The sequence below is a fragment of the Agaricus bisporus genome, assembly GCF_000300575.1.
Source record: "Agaricus bisporus var. bisporus H97 unplaced genomic scaffold AGABI2scaffold_9, whole genome shotgun sequence".
Classification (NCBI taxonomy): domain Eukaryota; kingdom Fungi; phylum Basidiomycota; class Agaricomycetes; order Agaricales; family Agaricaceae; genus Agaricus; species Agaricus bisporus.
The window spans coordinates 536,874-560,580 of record NW_006267372.1 but is presented as its reverse complement, the minus strand read 5'-3'; the positions used below and the strand labels follow the sequence as shown (position 1 = coordinate 560,580).

At 46.6% G+C, this 23,707-nt stretch overlaps 8 protein-coding genes and 1 non-coding gene across 9 annotated transcripts; 6 read left to right on the top strand and 3 right to left on the bottom strand.

Moving 5' to 3' along the window:
• Window positions 1-1,038: 1,038 nt before the first annotated feature.
• On the top strand, window positions 1,039-3,425 carry AGABI2DRAFT_208721 (hypothetical protein; the record flags this gene model as incomplete). Its single annotated transcript, XM_006463738.1, has 11 exons — window positions 1,039-1,276; window positions 1,339-1,447; window positions 1,604-1,795; window positions 1,883-2,147; window positions 2,225-2,342; window positions 2,435-2,615; window positions 2,683-2,705; window positions 2,752-2,833; window positions 2,912-3,046; window positions 3,126-3,272; window positions 3,338-3,425. Exons 1-11 carry the CDS (start codon window positions 1,084-1,086, stop codon window positions 3,423-3,425), a joined length of 1,533 nt encoding a protein of 510 aa, XP_006463801.1. The 5' UTR covers window positions 1,039-1,083.
• A 2,292-nt stretch (window positions 3,426-5,717) lies between these two features.
• Window positions 5,718-5,997, top strand: AGABI2DRAFT_194504 (hypothetical protein; the record flags this gene model as incomplete). Its single annotated transcript, XM_006463737.1, has 1 exon — window positions 5,718-5,997. A coding segment is annotated over one exon (190 nt), but the record flags the coding sequence as incomplete, so codon positions are not given.
• Window positions 5,998-6,801: 804 nt separating this feature from the next.
• Window positions 6,802-7,061, bottom strand: AGABI2DRAFT_194503 (hypothetical protein). Its single transcript, XM_006463736.1, has one exon. It carries the CDS (start codon window positions 7,050-7,052, stop codon window positions 6,810-6,812), a length of 243 nt encoding a protein of 80 aa, XP_006463799.1. The 5' UTR covers window positions 7,053-7,061; the 3' UTR covers window positions 6,802-6,809.
• A 1,521-nt stretch (window positions 7,062-8,582) lies between these two features.
• On the top strand, window positions 8,583-9,967 carry AGABI2DRAFT_208718 (hypothetical protein; the record flags this gene model as incomplete). Its single annotated transcript, XM_006463735.1, has 2 exons — window positions 8,583-9,118; window positions 9,172-9,967. The coding sequence occupies 2 exons, from the start codon at window positions 8,583-8,585 to the stop codon at window positions 9,881-9,883; spliced, it is 1,248 nt and encodes a 415-aa protein (XP_006463798.1). The 3' UTR covers window positions 9,884-9,967.
• Window positions 9,968-10,077: 110 nt separating this feature from the next.
• AGABI2DRAFT_194501 (hypothetical protein) lies at window positions 10,078-14,225 on the top strand. Its single transcript, XM_006463734.1, has 9 exons — window positions 10,078-10,099; window positions 10,156-10,471; window positions 10,668-11,198; window positions 11,252-11,513; window positions 11,566-13,073; window positions 13,124-13,277; window positions 13,333-13,599; window positions 13,649-13,800; window positions 13,860-14,225. The coding sequence occupies exons 1-9, from the start codon at window positions 10,092-10,094 to the stop codon at window positions 14,124-14,126; spliced, it is 3,465 nt and encodes a 1,154-aa protein (XP_006463797.1). The 5' UTR covers window positions 10,078-10,091; the 3' UTR covers window positions 14,127-14,225.
• Window positions 14,226-14,390: 165 nt separating this feature from the next.
• On the top strand, window positions 14,391-14,462 carry AGABI2DRAFT_t99. The gene has a single exon. It is a non-coding gene; the product is annotated as a tRNA-Glu (tRNA).
• A 291-nt stretch (window positions 14,463-14,753) lies between these two features.
• Window positions 14,754-17,287, bottom strand: AGABI2DRAFT_225715 (hypothetical protein). The gene is made up of 12 exons (XM_006463733.1): window positions 17,012-17,287; window positions 16,832-16,940; window positions 16,735-16,754; window positions 16,524-16,553; window positions 16,461-16,470; window positions 16,264-16,404; window positions 15,945-16,209; window positions 15,763-15,880; window positions 15,693-15,706; window positions 15,366-15,637; window positions 15,032-15,307; window positions 14,754-14,973 (listed from the first exon to the last, which is right to left on the bottom strand). Exons 1-12 carry the CDS (start codon window positions 17,202-17,204, stop codon window positions 14,871-14,873), a joined length of 1,551 nt encoding a protein of 516 aa, XP_006463796.1. The 5' UTR covers window positions 17,205-17,287; the 3' UTR covers window positions 14,754-14,870.
• A 1,706-nt stretch (window positions 17,288-18,993) lies between these two features.
• On the top strand, window positions 18,994-21,028 carry AGABI2DRAFT_145015 (hypothetical protein; the record flags this gene model as incomplete). Its single annotated transcript, XM_006463732.1, has 3 exons — window positions 18,994-19,470; window positions 19,535-19,823; window positions 19,881-21,028. 3 exons carry the CDS (start codon window positions 18,994-18,996, stop codon window positions 21,026-21,028), a joined length of 1,914 nt encoding a protein of 637 aa, XP_006463795.1.
• Window positions 21,029-22,168: 1,140 nt separating this feature from the next.
• On the bottom strand, window positions 22,169-22,957 carry AGABI2DRAFT_138082 (hypothetical protein). The gene is made up of 3 exons (XM_006463731.1): window positions 22,868-22,957; window positions 22,596-22,726; window positions 22,169-22,534 (listed from the first exon to the last, which is right to left on the bottom strand). Exons 2-3 carry the CDS (start codon window positions 22,653-22,655, stop codon window positions 22,430-22,432), a joined length of 165 nt encoding a protein of 54 aa, XP_006463794.1. The 5' UTR covers window positions 22,656-22,726; window positions 22,868-22,957; the 3' UTR covers window positions 22,169-22,429.
• Window positions 22,958-23,707: the final 750 nt, after the last annotated feature.

Genomic DNA, 23,707 nt, shown 5'->3' with positions numbered 1-23,707 from the left:
TTGAGGTTCTACAGATTGGCAGGCACAACTGGTTTATTTTTGCTGGAGAGTATACAGTTCTTGAAACGGAGCGATAGAGGGAATGCCAGATTCTTCTCTTCAAATATCCCTTCAAGTCAACATCATACATGTTACATGGCAACTTGCAGACTTGTTCTATAAATACGCTTTAAACCTTGTGTAAACCCTAAGTCATGGACCATTGGAAATAGACGCGGATTTGAAACAAAGGAAATAAGGGTCCACTAAGGTCTACTTCATATCAGAACGATTCCTCCGAGTCGTGTCGGAAACGTATTTCGGGGAGGGGGCGGCGGCCCGCCGCCCCGCCTCTCCAATTATGGTCCCATCGGACCACCGGAACATATATCAACCCTTCCACTACATACCAAGACTACGCACCAAGCGCGGAACGACAAGGCACGTCAGGGCACATCTTGGCGCGATCCCACAGACAAGCGACAATCGCCCTAACAGATGGAGTGTCGACAGTCGCTTCCCATTGTTCCTTCGCTCACCGGAGTGTAGTAGAGGACTCAGGACGCTTTTTTCGACATGGCTTTTCAGCTTGGAAAACATCGAAATTCCAAGTAATAGGATTTTTTTGAAACTGCATAATGTAAGCGCTTACATGTCACTGCACTCCATATTAAATTTGAGCATAAACTTCAGAGATACCCAAGAGATACCCGAATTCGAAACTCCACAATTAATCTGGCCCTTACACTTGGCCAGCACTTGGCTTTACATAACTGTACGAGACGCTGACGTACATCACTTACATGGGGCTATGTATAGTGCGCAATGTTGAATGTTGCATTCGTGCAAATTCGTGAGTGAAAATCAGCGGCGGCGCCGAGATTCTTACTAACTTACCTCTGATTGCACCCGATTCTTTATCCCAATGAGGTATGGTCTACTAATTGAGAGTTAAGAATCACCCACCCACTACATCATCCGGTTAAGTAACATTCTCACTGCTCAGATGCCCCAAATCTTCTGTCTTCTTATTCCCCCGCCGCTGAGCAATCTCTTTCTACTGGTCTCCCTTTCCTACTCGAAGTCTCCTTCACCTCGACAAGCATGTCTCTGTCGCAATTAGGTCTCTTCCCCTTAACAGTTGCAGTTTTGGTCGTGTCGTTACTGGTCCGCAGCAAGAAGAAAAACGCGCTCCCATTACCTCCCGGACCAAAAAAGCTACCTCTCATTGGAAATCTACTCGATTTACCTCTGGAAAACTTCCCTCAGACGTATGCTCATTGGTCTAAAATGACCGGTATGATTATTTGATTGTCCTTGTCCTTACAGAACCGTCATAAGTATTGAATGAACCTGTAGGATCGGGCATCGTGCATGCGGACGCGCTTGGAAAAAATTTCATCATCATCAACGACTCCAATATCGCATATGATCTTTTTGAGAAAAGAGGTCATATCTATTCATGTCGGTGAGTACCCGGCATTGTCTTTCTTTTTTTCATCACTCAATAAAGCAACTCAAATCCGTATCAGACCTCAATTTCCTTTCTTGCACGAATTGTAAGTTTGTCAAACTTCAATTCGACCGCAGACGCAAGTTTTTGAACAATGGCCTATGACTACAGAATGGGGATGTCGTGCATATTTGCAGTCATGCCATATGGAGACGAATGGAAAGACCATCGACGAACATTCGTTCAATACTTTCCTCAATCCAATCCCGCAATCCATCAACCCAAAGAAGTTCAACTCGTTCGTACACAACTCCTTCCTCACCTCTTAGATTCTCCAGAAAAGTTCATGGGACATATCCGACAGTGAGCCAATTTTCTTTTTGTTGTTTCGTTCTCAGCCTCTTACAAATCGTTTTCCCTTCTTCTCGTGTTTTTGTGATAAAATTATAGCTTTACCGGGGGCTTACTTATTCAATTGGCCTACGGAATGGACACGATGCCAGCAAATGATCCTTGGATCCAACTTGCTGAACAAGCAATGCTCGCAAGCGCTTCAGCAGCCGTCCCAGGAAAATGGCTAGTCGACATCTTCCCCTCTCTCAAACACGTCCCCGAATGGTTCCCAGGCGCTGGATTCAAAACCCAAGCTAGAGAATGGAAAGACTTGTGGACGAAATTCAGAACTAAATTCTTTCTGGCTGGAGAAGAGAACATCGTGAGTAAACGTTCATATCTATGTCTTTTTTGTTGGCGGGGGGAAATTGATCGGATGATATTTGTTTGATTGATTAGGCGAAGGGATGTGGACAGAAATCGTTCTTATCTTCTTCTTTAGACCATATCGATGAGAAAGGTGACATAAAGGCTCAGAAGAATGTCATTCAAGACACAGCCGCGACTTTCCTAGCTGGTAAGCTCCATCATCCATCATCCTTTCTTCATTTAGATGAAAGAATCTATTTCTGATTCGAAATTTTCTCACTGCCTGGATTAATGAATCAGCTGGAGCCGATACAACGGGAGCGACGATTGTCAACTTTATTTTAGCAATGACTTTGTTCCCAGAGGTCCAGAACAAAGCACAAGTCGAGATAGACGCTCTTTTGGAAAACGGTCGATTACCCGAGTTTGCGGATATGGAATCGTTACCTTATGTCACTGCCTTGACGAAGGAAGTTTTGAGGTATAGTACCACTCTCGGCTATCGGTGACCCAACAACCATATTAACGCCGAGTACGACGTTTTTTAGATGGCAACCTGCTAATCCTCTAGGTAAATCATAGATAATCGAAATCTATATATACTAAATGATCTACAGGCATTCCGCATCTTCTTACCAAAGATGATACTTATAACGGATATCACATACCCAAGGGTTCTTTTGTAATTGGCAACGGCTGGTACGTACTTATGAAATCATATCTGAACTGATGGAATGACAAACTGGCGTTTTTCATTCGATTTCTTTTGTTGGATAGGGCAATGTCTCGAGATGAACACCGTTACCCGGAACCCGATCTTTTTAAACCGGAAAGATACTTGACACCAGATGGTAAACTTGATCCGGATTGTACTTGTGATCCAGAGACTTTTGTATTCGGTTTCGGGCGTAGGTGCGTTTTCTACTGCCCTTACTTGTTTTTCATTTTATTCAATCAACGAAACTGATGATGTTTGTATAAAAATAATCAGGAAATGTGTTGGTAGTCATATCGGAGTGTCAACTGCATGGATGACAATCGCCTCTATACTTGCCACCTTCAAAATCTCGAAAGCAAAAGACGAGTCTGGGAATATCATTGAACCTGTCGTCGATTTCAGATCTGCAGCTATTGTCGCGTACGTCTATCTATTCTGCTTTACTTACCTTTTTCAACCCTCATCTTTCTATATATGTCGTCTAGTCTTCCGTCACCATTTAAATGTTCTATCACTCCAAGATCGAACGAAACTGAGAAACTTATTTATGCTGCTGCTGAACACGACTCTTAGTTTTATTCTTTATTTTTTTTAACCGAGAAACTACAGACTCTGGACGTTAATTGGACAACTTACGCTGTATTTGACCGTCCTTATTATCAGCTGAATGCCCTTTAAATACCACCCTCGAATTCGTACCTTTCATTCATCATTAAAGTAAATTAAGGCTATGGTTGTTCCAATTTCAATGAATGTTCAAAAGCTCGGGCAACGACAACGTCCATGGTATCAAAAACTCAAATTCAGAAACGGAATTCCAGTCGACATCATTAAACAGTGCTCCCATACTTTTTACGCTCTTCCGACGAAAGATAACACCAAAACGAGTATATCCACTCCGACATACCATTGCTTGAATCAAAAAATCGAATTTCTACACAACACCGTCCCGTTGAAGTGAATAGAATGGGAATGGTATGACCTCGAGAACGAGTCTTGGGATTTTTCAATAGGCATTCAAACTGTTCAGAGCAAGAGGCACATCCCGAATGCTGTCGCATATGATCACCTCTCACAAAGACGAACGGCTCATACAACTCAAAGTTGGTCTTCCAGTCCTGGTCCTTGCCACTTTTCCATATGCCTTTCCGTTCATGCTGCACGACGTTAGGGCAGTCGCGAACACAGATATTTCACTCACTTTACAAGACGGATGCCATGGATCAGGCAAAATTGTCACTGTTTTGGCGGTACGACGGAATCGCAACTTGATGTTATGCACTATAGTGGAAACATCAACCAACGTCAGAGGTACTTTCTTGAGTCTGTCGCGCATCATGGAGGTATTATAACGAGATTCGTCCTTGTGCATAAATTGAGCGTCACAAACATGAAAGAAATAGCTCACGGAGAACTCACGAATACTAGGTCACGTAATTGGGAAAACGGAAAATTACTATCATAATCCTCGAACTGGGTCGTCAAAAGACGAACACACAATTCACTTTGGAAGGTTGATGTTTTACGTCGCATGCCATCTACAACTTCTCCAACAGCCACTTTATACATGAGCAACCTCGTTTTATTGTCGTCCCAGCCAACCTCTTCGTCAATCAACCAGGTAAGTGAAATTTGCTCAGCAGTACCGGGACCAGGTCTCATAGTGCCGCAAAATATTCTATAATCTACATCACCAAAATCAACGCCGTCGGATGCCTCGTTTAAGATTCTGGATGCACACTGGATCTTGAGCTGTTGAGCTTCTCGTTGAATATTAGGAGAAAACCTAGATCGGGTAAAATCGGATACGTAGTCGATGAATGAATTATGGAAAGGTTCGAGTTTATTGCTATGTGCTTCCTTGGGGTTAGGAACACGTAAAACAGAAGCCAGAAGATTGAGGGCGGCGTAAGCTTCATCGCGTGTCATTCCTAACCAATTGCACAATACAACAAAGTTCGTTCCACCAAGGCCCGACAACTTCGAATCCCAACCTGAGGCCAATGCCAATAAGAGTCTCCGGGTGCATATCATGATGTTGGAAGGAATATTAGACAGAATCCGCGCGTACAGTGCATCCAGTAGAGCCTTCGACTGTTCCTCTTGTGGGATGTCAGTTATCGGATGATCATCAATCGCATTTAGGACATCAGAGAGTTGTGAAGCTGGATTTCCAACGCCGGGGTCGCCGATATATCTGATGGCGGTATGCGCGTATGGAAGTTTTCCACCCGAAGCATTAGCAAGTTTCCAAAAGTCCCTTTCCTCAGGCCACTCCGAGTGTGGGTCGAGTGAATCTTCAGACCTGTTTTGGATTTCCTTCAGTGTTTCGCGAAAGAACCGTTCAACATCTGCACTAACTAGCAGAATGTTGGCAAATAATAAATATCAATTTCTAAATTCTCACTATTTCCGTTATTGCCGTCGACAACGGTTCTTCCTGCCACAGTCAAATCTTGGGCTTGATTGATTGTGCCTTGTTTCGAGTGTTGCTGATGCGGAGAGTGCTGGCCTGAAAGTGGCTACGAGTAATTCAACCTCAATTCACATCGGAAAGTCGCGAGAGAAACTGACAATCAGAGATTCAGAGTTGAAAGATTGTTGCAAAGATGTCGCGGGTACGCAGGGTAGAGGTGGAGGCGCCAGAAGTTGTTGCGCTTGGACGGAGTCTGGGTGGCTGGAAGGAGATGTAGTAAGATGGGTAGCCTGTTGAACAACGGAACCGCGTGAGTCGAGTACATGCACAGCGCTTGACGAAATGGCCCCAATCGGGGAGACCGGCCGCGACACCTGCGATGGTCGACCATGGAAGCCGTCCGGCGCTCTGTCGACCCCTAGAAGGCGCCCAGCAGAGCTTTGAGGATGAATGTGTTCCCCTGGAACTGATGGTCGGGAAGTGCTCGGTACCGCATCCACACCATCCTCCAGTAGGGTGAGTCTAGAGGAAAGAGAAGACGAAGTACGAGAAGGTTCGAGAGCGGGGTTGTTGGAAGCAGCTACATCATTGCGAGGATCTGCCAGAGATGGCTTCGGCGCCCACGAGCGTGAGAAGTGAAATTGAGGGCAGTGAACAGACAAGGCAGGCATTGGGTGGAATCGGAATTAGATAACCTTTAATATGACTCAGTGCCAAAGGGAATCGAACGACTTAGAGAAGTGAGGAGAAAGCAAGAGGAAGGTCCGGTTCATAGAGTTTTGTTGGTGTTGTTGTTCGTTGCGTAAAAATATAGAAAGACGCTAGACTAACGTGTCAAGAGATGAATCAAGTTAGGCGTCGGGCTTTAATCAGGTTGCCGGCATACGAATCAAAAAAAAAAAATAAGCAAGTCGATGTAGTTAATTTAGTCAATTTTAGTATACAGTTATTATAGTTCGTAGCAATGCGGTGCTCTTGCTGTGCCAATATCACCGCACAGAAGGATTTGGATTCATTGGAAAAGGCTACGCAAGAGTGCTCGCTATCCCCAAAAATTCGTACCCTGGCAGGCTGTCCCACCTGTCCAGCAGTTGAAAGCCCGTCCTGAATGTCATATACGTTTGACTGAGTGAATAACAACCAGACGAATGGAAGTTTTCCAGCAGACTGGAGAATGATGTGAAGGATTTTTGGACGGGCTCGAGGATTTGCGTATTCGTCGAGTCCGTCAATGATGATCAATTTTCGTGGTGAACCAAAGTCAGTCGTGTTTTGGTCCAAGAGTTGAGTAAATGGTTTCACGATCAGTTCATTGAACTGGTGCTCGAGCGACTGTCGAAGGAGAGAAGGGTTACGCCTTAATTTGGCCTCCAATATAGAGGCATAAGGACGAAAATGAATAGCAAGCTGAGAAGCGATGGTTGTGAACAACTTTGCTGGATTGTCGGTTTTGAATCGTTTGGAGACAAAAAACGTGGCGCATGAATATTCCTCCAATTCCTCTGCACATATTTGAGCCAAGTTTGATTTGACATCATTCGCTACAACCACGTTGGGGAGCAGTGAATCCTGTGGTCGACCAAAATGGGTGGCCAATTCCTCGATGATCCTAGCATCTCGTGTGGTAGGTAGAGTAATGTCTGCAAGGCTGCGAGCCGCGGAATTATGCATGGCGTCAGGAAGTGATTCATCGTAAAGTCGACCCAATCCTTCGTCATAATCATCAGCCCCCAACCATGAATTACAGGTTGGACAGTGCAATTCACCAGTTCCTCGACATCCATGATAGTGAACAGAATCCGCAGCAACGAGGTGCGAGTTGTTGACATTGACTTGGAAGTCATTGGAATTTCCGAACAACGACATTATGAAGAGAAATTGGAGTACGGGCTGAGGACGCTAGGGATGATATTGGTTGCTCCTTGATGAGAAGCCTGGTGGGGGGTTGTGGAAGAGTCGCAGTAGCACTGACATCGAACGAGGCTGTGAAGAGCGCCTAAGAAGCATTCTTCTTCATGCGCATTTCATGAGCAACAGGTTCCCTTAGCGACTAATCATATATGTCGAGGATAGCAGATATTATTGCTGAAAATAAATCGCTGGATCCATGGGTCGCGAAGAATAGAAGCTGAAATTCTGCCGGTATGAGTTTGAAGACAGTAAAAAGAAATTTGATATGAAACCGCCTCTATTTTGATCGTGATAGAGATGCCGGTAGAGAGTAATAAAAGGAAGTGATATCGAGCACGCCCAGAAATGAACTGGAAATTAGGGATGGAACTAGACCCACAGTGCACGCTCCTCTCAAGAGAAGCGACACGACAATTCACGGTTTTCGGGAATCGCGGGAAAATTCATTGATGGCTGAGCTCTTTACGGGGGTTGTTGACCGTGCCCCTGTGAAGATCATCTTGACAAAAAATACCCTCCAAACTTTAGGTTTCGACATAACTTCGGAGGGGTGCTTCTCAGCCCAGCTTGAGAATCGGGTTCTCATTGGGGGGTTGTGAGTTCTGCCTTTGGCTTCAGCTTGTGTCGAATCTGTGAAAAGCGTTTTGACCGGAAGATTTCGATCTAACTTCGGAAAAGAACTCCTCCTCTGTCCAGTGTAAGCTTCGGAAGCGTCATTCGAATGAGAACATCTCAATGCTGTCCTTCATAAATTGGCGAAGCACTCAGGAAGCACTCGTTCTCGGGGAATCGTGGGTAAACCAAATTTGATGCGAAATTTCTTTACGGAGGTTGTTGACCGTGCCTCTGAAAGAAACCTTGTGACAAAAACTAGGTTTCGATATAACCTCGGAAACAGAGCTCTTCTGCCCAGCTGAAGAATCTGGTCACTTGCTTTCGTGACTCAGTGGATTCTGGCTTGGATTTTCCTTACAGAACACTTAACCATGTGCAATGGATATTATTTTTTAAGCCAAGGTCGCGGACACGTAAGGTGCGTGAGACTCAAAAAGCAGCCGCTGGGAAAAACAGGACTTGGCGTCGGTTATGGGAGTCAACAGTAGTTTGTTCTATGGAAACACGTTACTTGCAGAGAACAAGAAACGTTGGATTTGAAGCGATTGATTAGAGAAATGATGTTCAGTGGAGTGCGTATTCAATCAAGCACTGACACGATTGATGACATGGGAATGGTTTATTGACTGATGATGGGAACGTTCAGTATGTTGACCTGTGATATCGACTCGGATGCATGATGGAGTAACTTTGATCAAACATATGGTGTAGAACTTCTATGGATCTTGTTTGAGACTACAATGATATATATGTTGTATCGGCCAACATGAGACATGATTTAGCCCCCAATGTTCCCATCTCAATACCATCTAACATCTCCCCTCCTCCTATTTTTCCTCGTTTCCTCAACCCAATCTTTGAAACTCTCTCATCCTTCCTCAAAATTCCCATTTACTCATGATCCCGGTTTCGATATCGCAAAGGTCGCAGCTCTGGGCAAATCATTGCCTTCTCATTCCTGGGAATATGGCACAGCAGCAGAAGCTCTCCTCGAACTCTACGATCCTGAAATCTCCGTATTCTCACCCTCCTTTCTCTCCAAAACGAGTCAATATCTGAGAACTCATCGAGGACGAATTCGTTCATTGGAATACGCCGCAGATGTCATCACCCTTGGGACAGATCAAAATGCTCTATCACACGGTGGCGGTGCTATTGCTGATCCTGCGAGTCTGGGTGTAAGCGCTATTTTGTTGGGAGATTATTTGAAAGACGGGGAGAAATTTGCTGATGGTGCGACGGAGCAAATGGGTTTTACGGTTGGTGAAGCGCCGAGATGGGAGAATGGGGCGATATCGCATAGACTTGAGGCGCCTGAATTATGGTACGCATCATCGTATAATCTTAATTCCTTTTTCTAATAATAGTTCTTTGAAGGGCGGATTTTGTTTACATGGCCCCGCCGTTCCTGGCGTATTATGGGCTTTACAATGAAAACTTGACGCTGTTGGAGGAATCGGTAGAGCAGTGTAGGTTATATCGTCAAGTGCTGCAAGCTTCTGGTGGTGGATTATGGCGACACATTGTCGGTCCTTCGTCACCCGACCCTGGTCTATGGTCAACGGGAAACGCATGGGCAGCTGCAGGAATGGCACGAATTCTAGCCGCTGTCACCAACACTCCCAAATCCGTCTTTGGTAAAGATACCGAAAAGAAATATACTCGATGGAGGTCCGACGCTATTGAGTCGTTGACCGGCTATATCACCGAAATTTTGGATGGAGCGATAGCGGCGCCGAAAGATGATGGTTTATTGAGGAATTACCTGGACGATACTTCAGGTGGTGGACATGGATTTGGTGAGATTTCGGGGAGCACTTTGTTGGCGAGTGTGGTGTATAGGATGGCTGTTCTGCAACCAAAGGTGTTTGCGAAGAAGGGGAGCGAGTATTTGGATTGGGCGGATGGGATTATGAAGACTATGGGTAAGGGTGGGCATATTACGGAAAATGGGACGGCGACGCCTGCTGTGAATCCGCTTGCATGGCAGGACACGAAGCCATTTACTACTGGGAGTCCAGAGGGCCAGAATTTTGTAGTGTTGATGTATGTGACCTGGAGGGATTGCGTTGATGCGGGGATCTGCTAGCTTTCGGAGTGCACCGGGCCGTCGGCTTGTATCGCGGATCATGCGATGAAGTTTAATTAGCTAAATAAATGTCATATCATATCATTTGTGGTCTGATGAGAGCGTGTGAACTTTGGGGGACATATTGCATCGCTGTTGCAGAACATTTGGCCAACGCACTTGCTCTTAAGCCACCGTCTCCGGGCTTGACTCTTCTCCCTTCACCACCATGTCGTCCAAAGGCTAGTCGCTGCTTCACCGCCCTCGAGCGCATATACTCACCCTTATCGTCCCACAGCCATCCGAGAATATGATGCCAAGCTCCTCCTCGCATACTGGCTCGAGCGCGCCCCTCCCGTCGCGCCCCATGCCCAGATCAAGACCAACTTCCAGTACCCTGCCGCTCGAGTGGCCCAGATATCCTGGGACCCCGCAACCAACACGATAACCCCTGATACCCAGATACCATCATGGGTCAACAATTCCAAGCTCGTCGCAAAGCCCGATCAACTCATCAAGCGCCGTGGAAAGGCTGGCCTTTTGGCTTTGAACAAGTCCTGGCCTGAAGCCAAGCAGTGGATTACTGAACGCGCCGGAAAACCACAAAAGGTGTGCATATAATCTGCTCTGCTCGCGGGCGTCTGCATCGCGCCACTCATCTTTTATCGGGACATCTCGATGGGTTATCGCATCTTCCACCTCGCGTTAACGCGTTCATATTAGCCCCACGTGACCTATGCTTCTTTTCTTTTCTTCTATTTTTTTTTTTTCAATTCTTTTGTGATGCTCACGCGACCCTTGTCAGGTTGAGGCCGTCACCGGAACCCTGAACAATTTTATCATCGAGCCATTCCTTCCTCACCCCTCCAACACCGAATATTACGTTTGCATCACCTCTCAACGCGAAGGTGACCGCATCCTCTTCACGCACGAGGGCGGTGTCGACATCGGTGATGTGGATGCCAAAGCTCTCATCCTCGATATTCCTGTGATTGCTCCTTTCCCTACTCGTGAGGATATTGCTTCCACTCTCCTCAAACATGTTCCCGCAGAAAAAAAGGATACCTTGGTCGACTTCCTTATCCGGCTTTACTCCGTCTATGTCGATCTTCACTTTGCCTACCTCGAGATCAACCCTCTCGTCGTCCTCGATGCGGTTAACGGTGGTGAACCCGCCATTCACTATCTCGATATGGCTGCCAAACTCGATCAGACCGCTGAGAGTATTTGTGGACCCAAGTGGGCTATTGCTCGTGATCTTTCCGTTTATGAGGGTGGCGGATCCGCTACCACTACGAAGGGTTCGAAAGTTTCTGCCGATCGTGGACCCCCTATGGTAAGTTTTATATCGTCGATTAGCACTAGTACCCAATCCTTTTGGTTATCTAGGTTTGGCCCGCACCTTTTGGTCGTGACTTGACCAAAGAGGAAGCCTACATTCAGAAACTTGATGGCTCCACAGGTGCCTCACTCAAACTCACGGTGCTAAATCCCGAGGGTCGTATCTGGACAATGGTAGCTGGTGGTGGTGCTTCCGTCGTTTATTCGGATGCCATTGCTGCCCATGGTTTCGCTCATGAGCTTGCCAACTATGGCGAGTATTCCGGTGCTCCTACTGAGGGTCAAACTTATGAGTATGCCAAGACTATCAGTACGTTCCTTTATCTTTGGATCGCTCCATTTCGGCTAATGATTTCTTGTAGTCGATCTTCTGACTCGTGGAAACTCTCGCCCTGATGGCAAAATCCTCATTATAGGTGGTGGTATCGCCAATTTCACCAATGTCGCTGCCACCTTTAAGGGTATCATTCGGGCTCTCAAGGAATACAGGAATCAACTCATCAACCACAATGTAAAGATTTTCGTTCGTCGTGGAGGCCCCAACTATCAGGAAGGTTTGAAAGCTATGCGTCTCCTCGGTGAAAGCCTAGGCGTTCCCATCCGCGTTTTCGGCCCCGATACCCACATCACCGAGATCGTTCCTCTCGCTCTGGGCGTCGACATCTCTCAATCCCGGACTGCATCGGACGATGGCCTCAAAAGTGTCCAACCCGGTACCCCTCCCCCTCAGGTCGCTGCCGTTGGCGTTACCGAAGATTCCGTAGGCACCATTCACCCCGACGGTGGCCGCACACAACCAAAAGATCACATCGTTCATTTTGAGGCTGGTAAAGCCTCCAAGCGTCCCTGGTTTAGGCCGTTTGATGCCGAAACCCGTTCTTTCGTCTATGGCCTCCAACCGCGTGCCATCCAGGGCATGCTTGACTTTGATTACTCCTGCGGTCGGGCCACCCCGTCTGTCGCTGCCATGATCTACCCCTTCGGTGGCCACCATATCCAAAAATTCTACTGGGGTACCAAGGAAACTCTCCTCCCCGTCTATACCAGCCTGAAGGATGCTGTCGCCAAGCACCCTGAAGTCGACGTCGTTGTCAACTTTGCTTCCAGTCGTAGTGTCTACTCTAGTACCCTTGAGTGCCTCGAATTCTCCCAGCTCAAGGCTATTGCCCTGATTGCAGAAGGTGTCCCCGAACGTCATGCCCGCGAGATCCTTTGGAAAGCCAAGGAGAAAGACGTCCTCATCATCGGTCCCGCTACTGTCGGAGGTATCAAACCGGGCTGCTTCAGGATTGGTAACTCTGGAGGCATGATGGACAACATCACCTCTTCGAAGCTTTATCGACCTGGTTCTGTTGGCTATGTTTCCAAATCTGGAGGCATGTCTAATGAGTTGAACAACATCCTTTCTCTCGTCACCAACGGGACCTATGAGGGTATCGCCATTGGTGGTGACCGTTATCCGGGGTCTACATTCATTGATCACCTTCTGCGCTATGAGACTGATCCTGATTGCAAGATGCTCGTCCTGCTTGGTGAAGTTGGTGGTATCGAAGAATACCGTGTTATCGAGGCTGTCAAGACCGGCAAGATCACTAAACCTATTGTTGCATGGGCTATTGGTACTTGCGCCAAGATGTTTACGACCGAAGTGCAGTTTGGTCATGCGGGGTCTATGGCTAACAGTGACATGGAGACTGCTGATGCCAAAAATCGTGCTATGAGGGATGCTGGGTTTATCGTGCCAGATACGTTTGAGGAACTTCCCCGCGTTCTGAGGGAAACCTACGAGTCTCTTGTTAGATCCCGTGTCATTGTTCCCAAGAAGGAAGTTGAACCCCCCGTTATTCCTATGGACTATAAGTGGGCTCAGGTGAGTTGACACGGACATGTTTTAGATTTGTACTGACGCGTCGTTACTAGGAACTCGGTCTTATTAGGAAGCCTGCCGCTTTCATCTCCACCATCTCTGACGAACGTGGACAGGAACTCTTGTACGCTGGTATGCGTATCTCTGAGGTGTTCAAAGAGGAGATTGGCATTGGTGGAGTCATGTCTCTCCTCTGGTTCAAGCGTCGTAAGTTGAAGCGACGGCATTTTACTTTCTTGTAGTCTCATAACGAGTGATCTAGGTCTCCCATCTTGGGCCACCAAATTTATCGAAATGGTCCTCATGCTCACCGCCGATCACGGTCCAGCCGTGTCTGGTGCCATGAACACTATCGTTGCCACTCGTGCTGGCAAGGATCTCATTTCTTCTCTCGCGTCTGGTCTTTTGACTATCGGATCTCGCTTTGGTGGTGCTCTTGATGAGGCTGCATCTATGTTTTCGCAAGCTCACGATACTGGTCTTACTCCACGAGAGTTTGTCGATAGTTGCAGGAAGGCCAACAAGCTTAGTAAGTCGAGGATTTTTGTGATTGGATTTAGCTGATAATTTGTACGTAGTCTCTGGCATTGGACACAAGATTAAGAGTGTCAATAATCCTGATCTTCGTGTTGAGCTCGTCAAGGAATATGTTATCAAAAACTTCCCTAGTCACACTTTGCTTGACTATGCTCTTGCCGTCGAGAAGGTGACTACTTCGAAGAAAGATACTGTGCGTAGCTCGCCTCTTGTATTGATATATTCTCTTCCCACTCACCACGCTGAACGTAGTTGATTCTAAATGTCGATGGTTGTATCGCCGTCTGTTTCGTCGACTTGCTTCGAGATAGTGGAGCTTTCGCTCCCGACGAAGCCGATGAGTATATCAAGATCGGTGCTCTTAATGGTCTTTTCGTTTTGGGACGTAGTATTGGGTTTATTGGGCATCATCTTGATCAGAAGAGGTTGAAGGCACCGTTGTACCGTCATCCTGCAGATGATATCTTCATCAACATGGCGGATGTTAGTCAACCTAGGGTTTTGGGACGTATGCAGTAGATTTTCCTGGGCGAGTTGTCTTCAGAAATCTAATCGAGTTTCTTTTGTCGTACCCTTTGATTTGTACCCCGTTCTTTGCATCTTTTTTTCTTGTTAATCTCCTTGCATAAATATCAGATATTGCATTTACATACATAATAGAAGAGCATTCTCTCTCTCTCTCAGTTTGAACTTCGAAACATTCTCGAGTGTTGGTGGTCTGGAAGAAATGAGTTTTTGAGAAGTATACAATATTAATTATCAAAGGCAGGTAACTGAATGTCTTCGGATATGGTGTAGTGGCTAACATTATCGCCTCTCACGCGATAGCCCGGGGTTCGATTCCCCGTATCCGAACTTTAGACGCGACATGCATTATTTTATCCCTTTCTTTCTGAATTTGATTCATTGATTATATTCTATAGTATTACTTATATACTGTTTCTTTAGGTTTGGCGGTTGAGGGAGTTGAGCTGGGTTGTAAAAAAGACAGGGCAAGCCCTTTTTTTGTTTGTGAATTAGCCTCAGTGTCCAGAGTCATTTTCTTTCTGGTAGTCTGACGTCGAATAACTGGATGCGTTCTACTAGGCCTAGCTTGTCTGTATTTCTTATACACCCGTTGGAAGGCTCGGATATTAATTCTCTCTAGTGGCCCGGTAATAAGTCCATAATTATTTAAAAAATCGTATTCCAGTTGTTCCTGCTGCGAATTATGCCCCTACTACTAAGTATTCGAACCGTAAATGTGGTTGTTGTTTAACCTTCTTAAGCAGTGTCACTGAATTCATTCTCCAAAACTGCAGATCGGATGGCGCGTTCATGGCGATCACTGCGAGGTTTGATCGAGCATTCGAAAGGTTTAGGGAAACTGCCGAATAAGAAAGAGATTGTCAAGTCATGAAAGGAAATCAATAAAGATAACGTACACGACGAGTGCGGATAAGTATTCATGGCTTGGTTGAATCACATTACCATCCTCATCCACGGCCTTCTTGATGTCGAAACAATAAAGAATAGAAGCGATGGCGATCCAAACGGCAGAAAAGGCCATATAACGACCGGGACAGATACGTCGACCGAAACCGAAGCAGGCATGTCTGGGGTCTCTGACTGTTTTGTCGATTTTACCGTCTTTGGTGAGGAAACGTTCGGGTTTGAATGTGAATGGATCGGGGTAGACGGTCTCGTCGTGAAGGATGGCCCTAATTCGTGCGTCAGTTCGAGATATATTTTTTAAACTTATAACCTGTAAAATCGTACCAAGCGTTGGGGATCACGACGGACCCCTTGGGGAGTTTGTATCCCTTGTACTCGTCATCAACTTGCAGGTATCTGGGAATAGCAATTGGTACGACGTCTCTCCAGCGAAGAACTTCCATTGTGAGAGCGGTGATGTAGGGTAAACTTTCTTCATCGTCAAAGTCGGGGAGGTGGCCGGATTTGACGACGGAATCGAGTTGAGCTTGGGCTTTTTTGAGCATTTCGGGATTCTCGAGCATGGCTAAGATGCAAGACGTGATCGCTGCGACGGTCTGAAAATGGTTTTAGGGAAGAAAAATTACAAGTTGAACGAAGCGAGCGACATACGGTGTCAGATCCAGCTAAGGTATACTGTTAGTCCATTTATTTGACTGGCGTAGGACATTATTTTACTTACCGGCGTACATGGTTCCGGCACTGCAGCGAATGACCTCTTCTTGATAGGCCTCATCCTTGTTTTCTTGAGCCCTCTGCATACTGTAAGAAGTAAAAGACGGTTTCGCTTTTCCTTCCGCCTAAACGAACCCGACACACCATGAATACTTCGTACCAATTGCAAAAGGATAAGAAAAGACTCACAATCAATTTTTTCGCAGCTTCAAAAGGCAAGTCAACCATCGTCAGCGCAAGCTTACCCCATTCCCTCGCTTTCTTCTGGAATCCAGCGCCAGGCATCCATTCGGGGACATATTTCAGAATGGGTAACATGTCGACAAGGAATGCTCCGGGGACTGCTGCTGCTACGAGAGGGTGTACTCCGCGTTCAGCGGTTTGGATGTAGGGATCATCCTTTGGTTTGATATCAAGACCGTAGGCAACTGACATGATGGTTTCACCGGCAAGACTTTAGAGGACGGGATTAGTCAAGTTTATAGGAAAGGGAGGAGAAAAAATTCACTATCGGAGATTCCCAATGACATTTTTAGGGTTATCGAGCAGGCGTTCGAGGAGATGATGAGTTGCCTTCAGCTCATGTGGGCGGAAACGGAGAGCAGCGGTTGGGTGGAGAAGCTGGTGCATTAGCCTGCGGCTCTTACGCCTAATTTTCAACTAGTTAAGATATTTATTTTGTCCCCGGAGCGGTCAGAGACGGACCAGAAATCACCTAAGAACTTTCATCAGGAAAAGCTGCGAAGCGGCAGATATGGCTCGACTGACCGTAGGGCATGAAACCGATATTGAATGACCTAAAGTTGATTGGTCAATGAATATCACGCTTAAATGAATTGAATCACTTGCCAGTGCATCTGCATCCGGTGCCTATTTAATCAGTGATCCCATTTAATATAACAACAACCCACCAATTCATCTGAGAAATACATATGTCAATTCTAGAAGATACGATGATGCATACATGGGAAAGACTGACTTATCATAGGCATCCTAGCTCTATACGAATAATTCAAGTCAGCCGACTGAAAAGCTTCGTCCCCGTGATGGAAATGCGAGGACGGAACGGAACTTACCTGTCTGAGTAGATGGAAGAGCGTCGCTCCAGGAGTTCCATGACGGCTTCAGGAGAGTCAAGAATGATGAGATTGGTTCCCATGACAGGGACATGAAGTATGTCAGTGTCTAGAGGTTGAAGATTTGAAGGTCGTCCAGTCAGCTCTGTATCCGCCAGACCATTGAAATAAAAAGCGCACCGAGATTCTTGCTCCACTCATGATAAGTTTTCCACTCGAATTCGGTGGGCATATCCAGCAAGTTACCAATGACAGGCCATCCTTTCGGGCCAGGCGGCAATGGAAGTGAGGCGTGTTGGTTGGGTTTTTTCAAATAAAAGTACAAAGCGAGTAGGAAAGATGAAGCGCTCAGGTAAAGATCGACTGTAGGCATTTTTGCAAGCCAAATGGCAGAGGGAAATGAATGGAAGCTGTTGGGAAGGGAAGGAAAGAGGAAGTCACATTTTATGCCGGTCCTTTATTTGGTTCGAGTCTTCCTCTGGAAACGGAACTAGTGGAGAAAAAAAGGGCAACAAACAAGACCTCAAAAGGGACCGCATTGATCCTCAGATTTTTTTTATATCGAAAAGGAAAAGCGCATGTCAAAAGTGACGGAAATGACGGAAACATTGATATAGTACCATCAGAGGCACCGATTTGGTGATTTTCATCCCTCGCCTAGCGAAACCTCACGAGAGCTGCAAGTTATTCTCATCAATTTTGTCGTATCTATCAGAAGTCAGCAAATCAGTGTGTCCGTCTCAACCCCCCAGTGTGAATAAAACAAGACGCTGACAGGACTTACAGGACAAGACACTGAATAGCTAAGAAATCCTGGGGAACCGATCTCTGCCCTGATTCCAAGCAGCTAGGGTTGAGCTAGCTTCAATATAATTTGACCATCATACTGGGAACGCAAAGGCAACACCAAGGCGACGGGAGCGTAATAATTTCCTTATCCCACGAACCTGGACACAAAAAGTTTGGCCAGGATTCGATATATAAATTTTGACAAAAGGTAAATATAACAAAACATAACTTGCCGCTCACCCAGGTCTGAATTTTCGGATTCCCACATAAACATTGCACAACTGGGATACATAGGATTACACCGTCTGATCTGAGATCAGTCCACATGGTGAAACGAACAAGATTACGTGGCTTACGGTATGTCGGATTTCGGACCTTCAGGGATGCATAACAGTTTGATAAATCGGCCCATGGATATAGAAGATTAGGTAATTAGAACGTCTAAGAAGCTCGTTGCCAATCCCAAGATGCCGGTCTCTGGTAATATTTCAAGCCAATTCACCGGAGTCTGGGAAAGTTTACCACACCACTAAGGTCTAGAGACCTAGTGTAAGCGAAGATGACGTGAAGTTGCCGCGGCATTCTGAGATTTTCCGACTATGTAGCACCAACTGATAACCCCGTGAACGTACATGTCAACGTTGGGTCAAAAACTGACGGTTTTACAATGCATTAGTGAATCAATGGATGGTAGAAAGTTCGTCACATAACTCACAACCATGTGAGAATAACTTGAAGTACTGAGTTGGGACATTCCCAGAACACCAGTACTCTTCTGGTCAAAATGCGTGTGTCCAGTCGGACCGTGTCTTTTACATCACGTAAAGCAAGTTAGTGTACTGAAACTTAGTCTGAAAGAGTGGACTTCCTGATTGAACATTCCTCCCTGCTTGGCGATTATCATCACCCGCAAGTCGCACTGGCAGTATCATGGTGAAATTCTGGGGGAATAGGTAGTGGTCATTGCAGTTTCAACTGGATCGGTCAATAAATGGTGATATGTCGCGTGTTCGGACTCACTCATGAATTCTTGAGCTCTGGTAAGGGTAAGGCAATAATATTCGATGAAGTGACAAAATCATCATTGAGACTCTGTCTCGTCCCGATGTTCGTGAATTAACAGTAGGGCGGGACGAGCGGCCCGGAAAAGTGACAAATTCCTTCCGCCGTCCCGCCATCACAAAAGGAGAGCCAATAAATGCTCAAGGCTTCCAGTCGTACCAAAATTCGCAATCTAGGAACGGAAATAACATGATCAGCACACAAGTTCATAAGTAGAAAGGTACGACATGTTGTGGGTCTACTCTTTCCACCCCCTTCCCCCATATCGTCTTGCTTTCTGAACTTGTTATTCGGGTATTGAAACATTTGGCATGAGTTGGCTAGAAACATCCTTTGCATCCAACCCATTAGTATCAAAATCTGATCTTCGGGCTTTCCTTGTCGGCCTCCTAGATCCTCTAGCAGCCCACACTTCACCCGGAGGTGCTCGGATTCACCTCGGGTATACTGCGACCCATTACGACGAAACTGCAGCTCAGCTCGAAGGTTTCTCCCGACCCATCTGGGGCCTAGCATCCCTTCTCGCTGGAGGTGCCGATTACACCGGTACTCGACGTTGGATAGATGGGTTCAAGAATGGGACTGATAGAAACCATGTGGAATTTTGGGGTGATATGAGGGACAAAGATCAGAGGATGGTGGAATGTTCAGCGATCGGGTTTGCATTGAGTGTCGCAAAAGAGAAAATATGGGATAAACTTGAAGATAATGCCAAGTCGACTTTGGAAGATTGGTTGGGTGGAATGAATGATAAACAGATGCCGAATACGAATTGGTTGTGGTTTAGGGTGAGTTTCGCTGACACAGTTATTTCGAGGACAGTCTTCAATAATCCATTAATGACGGCTATAGGTCTTTGCCAACCTCGGCTTGTCCAAGGTCGGTTCCAAGAGATATGACGCGAAAAGGATGAAAGCCGATCTTGATCATTTGGACACATTCTATATCGGCGATGGTTGGTCTAGAGATGGTCCAGAAGGTGTCATTCAGCTCGACTACTATTCTTCATCCTTTGCAATCCAATACGCGCAACTTGTGTACTCCCGACTTGCCCAAGATGAAGACCCCAAAAGATGTGAAGAATATCGCAATAGAGCTCGTCGATTTGCTCAAGATTTCGTTCATTACTTTGATGAAGAAGGTGTGGCGTAATTCTATGATTGCAACATACAGCATAACAAACTCGTTTGGAATGCAGGACGTGCGATTCCCTTTGGGCGCAGCATGACGTACAGATTCGCAATGTCCTCCTTTTGGGGCGCCGTAGCGTTCGCAAACCTTGAGCTTCCCGCCCCGCTTACCTGGGGCGTCGTTAAGGGTCTGCAACTTCGTAATGTGCGCTATTGGACCCAACAGCCAGGAGCTTATTACCCAGATGGCACGCTGACGATTGGTTTTAATTATCCCAACCACAATATAACGGAAAATTACAACTCTCCAGGCTCTCCCTACTGGTGTTGCAAATCTTTTATCACTCTTGCACTTCCGGAGACACATCCTTTCTGGGCGGCGAAAGAAGAGCCTTATCCTGCATCGTTGAGGAATACAGTCAAGTTCCTGAAGAATCCCTTACACATTATGTCAAACAGGGGTGGCCACACCTTCTTGTTATCATCGGGTCAACAATGCTCATACCCTGTCAAACAAAGCGCAGCAAAATACGGTAAACTTGCATATTCATCCGCATTTGGTTATAGCGTCCCTGTCGGCAATGGAACCTTAGAGGAACTTGGAGGAGATAATACACTTGCGCTAAGCGACGATGGTGGAGAGACTTGGAAATGTCGTCGTGCCACAAAAGAAGCGCGGATTGAGGCTGGGAAGTGGCTCCGGTCAATGTGGTATCCGTGGGATGGTGTCGAGATTGAAACGTGGCTTATACCACCTCAAGCTGAAACCCCACTTTGGCATGTCCGAATTCATCGCATTAAAACCAACCGCAAGTTGATTTCGGCTGAAGGAGGCTTTGCGATATATGGGCAAAGGGAGGATGGTCGTGCACTGGAGCCTTCCGAAGGTGAGGAGCTCGGAACTTATGAGAAGGATGGTGAAGGTCGGGCGACATCTAAAGCTGGAGTCTCTGGAATCGTGGAATTGGGTGAGTTAGGTAAGAGGAAGGGAAGTGCAATGAGAATGGACGCGAATTCGAATCTGGTGGTTGCGAGATCTGTATTACCGACCCTTGTCGGTGAACACGAAGCCAGTGGGGACGAAGTTTGGATCGCAGCCGGTATTTTCGGTCTTCCAAATCTCGATCGTGCGGTGGGTGCAGCCCCTGGATGGCAGCAGGCTTGGGATAAACGTCCCGAAATTGGCAAGGCAATTGCAGACTATGTCAAAGTTTGAGAGGTGAGGATAGTACCTTGTCACTGTTGTCGAATCCCACGAATGTCGGCTGAAAGAAAGAAATGTTATCCAGGTGATTAGATCGTCAAATATGAATGGGAAATCATTGCTCAGTTTTGCGCAAGTAATATCAACCTAGCACGCGAAATGGCAAAGCTAAAAGTATCAACAGTTATTGAGACTGGACTGCGGTCACCACTCACTTGTCAATCAGTTGGGCCGAATAGCTCAGGGTTTGCAGCGTGTGTGCGGTCAGGAGTCATCGAGAGTTAGAATTTCTGGATAAATGAAAATGGAGTACTCTAGTATGTATACAAGACACCGGTGGTGTCGATCTATCGGCGACCCACTAAAGAAAATCGTCAGACATACAGGTCAGGATAATTAGGCATGCCTGGAGATATTGGGCCAGCGTGTTCCTTTATCATCGTGATACTAGCCAGTAGTCACCATCAAAGTCACCACTTATTTTAGCAACAATTCAGAGTGGTGTGTAATGATCCGACTCAAGCGCTGCAGCTCCAGCCACGTTGTTGACGTTGCCGAACGATATGATGCGGATATGATGCAAGACGCAATAGAACCAGAACTCTACCCAACAGGGCTCCGCAAAACCCACCTAGAATTCCTGATCAGAGCTTGCGGTACATTCGGCAGCTCCGCAGACATCTATATGGTTCTCAGGTCATTTAATACTTCCCAACTGGAGGCAGATGGCCCTGATCGAATTGGCCACCATACTAGAGTATCATCTTGATGTGGCCAATCCACAACTTGGCACTTGAAAGTGGCTGACAGGTGAGCGCTTGAGCAATCGTTCTGTGGCGTACATACAGCACCTCGTGTCAGAAGCCCGGTGCCGGGAGGGCGCTAGCCACCGGACACAATGAAGGCATTGACGACGAGGCTGGCATGGCTTTGTCTCCGATTTGTGTTTTTTCTTTTCTTTGTGGGAGTTGGCATGGTGACCAGAGGGCGTTGCGGCAGGCTGAGCGGAGGATTCATAATTAAATTCTGAAAACGGAAATATTCTGTTCGACAGGTGGAATGGGGGATCGGCGAAATGCGCAACTAGCTCGGAACTGGTCATTCATATTATGTTATGTCTTCCTCCTTCCTCTCCTCCGTTCATGGGTGTCTCTCTCTCACCCGGACTAGATATCTTTTGACGATCCTCGCTGGCCGTTTGGGTCGTTCTTGCGCAATTGACTTGCATCCTCTGCTTTCCTAGATCTCGTTTGCGTGCACCATGCCCCACGCCGTTCGCAAACCACGTTCATCGCCATGCAGCACAATGACTGGTGCCGGTGAATCTTCACCCTCTATGGGCGACTACAACGCTTATGATTTACGCTATACGTCGGATTCCAACGAACACGAAACACTAGACGACTCCAAACTTCACGTACACCAATCGCAATCCATCCATAGTTCATCCAGATCATTGAGACATTGCCAATCTTCGCGTTTGTCCCCTCCCACGCGGAGACAGAATACCATCTCATTGTGAGCTCTTACTCCATGCTCTGCTTGAACCCTTTCTCATCGCCGTGTACCTGCGTGGCAGCGATACTTCCACACTATCGGGGGACTCGTCACAGGCTTTTGTTTCTTCGCCCCATGGCATGCTAGGGCTCAGCTTTCCTGACCTAAAAACGTCGACGAACAGGGTTCCATCATCTCCGGTTTCGGCATCAGGTAATTGCACTTTTGATATATCATATTCCTGTCACTAAGATGTCCATTTCACACTCGTCATCTTTTATTTTCAACTGATGCAGGTATGTTGGATTAATTATCACCGGGATAATGTAGACCAACTCAAATGAAACTCTAAAGATATCTTGATTCTTAGTAGTTCTCCACCTTCCCCCTCCCCAGGAGGTGGTCGACCTAGCGCGACCGGACCACCCAATACTCGTCTTTTGGCTCCATCTGTCTTCCGTCTGATTCCAATACCTGACACAGCGTCCTTCTCGAGCGTTCAATCTCCGTCAGCCCAGAAGCCTGGCCTTCTTTCGAACCTCTCACGATCACCGACACTAACGAGCACGTCTTTCGCCCTTTCGTCAACAAACGAACAAGTGCCACAGCGCGACTCATTGAGCACAACTAGCGGTCCTTTGACGACAAGTTCGGTATAAATTTCATTTCTAATCTGCGTAATCCAAATATTCATAGGATGTTTTCACCCAACACTATAGCCTAACCAATCCACAACTGTTGAGACAATCTCCTCTGCCTTTACGGCATTACCAACTGGCTTCCCTGTGACTCGCACAGCTCTGCCCACCACCATCCAGGACTCTACCAGCATGAGCACCCCACCTTCCAGCACCATCTTAACCAGTCCTCCGAGTAACAGCTCGATGGTATCCACGCCGACGACATCAGGGCCCTCGTCCCCTGAGACTTTGACAACTATCGAACCTACGTTGAACACCACCTCGGACTCCATGTCTACTTCCGTGATTGCATCAAGTACATTCATCCCAATCACCACACTTAATATATCCTCCAGCGTAACAGAATCTCCATCAGAACCTATGACATCATCCTCCGAAGATCACCTACCCACGTCTAATTCTACTGAGTTTACAAAGACGTCGTCAGTGTGAGTTTGTTATTTACTTATCCTGCATCGTTCCTATTGAATTGAAATTTTCATTAGGGCACAGC

What these genes read in the sequence shown, in the direction of transcription:
- AGABI2DRAFT_194503 (XM_006463736.1), bottom strand. Translation starts at nt 7,052, where the DNA reads ATGGATGTCGAGGAACTGGTGAATTGCACTGTCCAACCTGTAATTCAT.
- AGABI2DRAFT_194501 (XM_006463734.1), top strand. An exon ending in TCTCCTCTGGTTCAAGCGTC is followed by an intron (nt 13,278 to 13,332) that starts GTAAGTTGAAGC and finishes CGAGTGATCTAG; the next exon opens with GTCTCCCATCTTGGGCCACC. An exon ending in CAGGAAGGCCAACAAGCTTA is followed by an intron (nt 13,600 to 13,648) that starts GTAAGTCGAGGA and finishes ATTTGTACGTAG; the next exon opens with TCTCTGGCATTGGACACAAG.
- AGABI2DRAFT_225715 (XM_006463733.1), bottom strand. Translation starts at nt 17,204, where the DNA reads ATGCCTACAGTCGATCTTTACCTGAGCGCTTCATCTTTCCTACTCGCT. An exon ending in AGCTAGGATGCCTATGATAA is followed by an intron (nt 16,554 to 16,734) that starts GTCAGTCTTTCC and finishes CAATCAACTTTA; the next exon opens with GGTCATTCAATATCGGTTTC. An exon ending in AAGCTGCGAAAAAATTGATT is followed by an intron (nt 15,881 to 15,944) that starts GTGAGTCTTTTC and finishes GGGTTCGTTTAG; the next exon opens with GCGGAAGGAAAAGCGAAACC.
- AGABI2DRAFT_138082 (XM_006463731.1), bottom strand. Translation starts at nt 22,655, where the DNA reads ATGCCATGGGGCGAAGAAACAAAAGCCTGTGACGAGTCCCCCGATAGT. An exon ending in CCGATAGTGTGGAAGTATCG is followed by an intron (nt 22,535 to 22,595) that starts CTGCCACGCAGG and finishes GTAAGAGCTCAC; the next exon opens with AATGAGATGGTATTCTGTCT.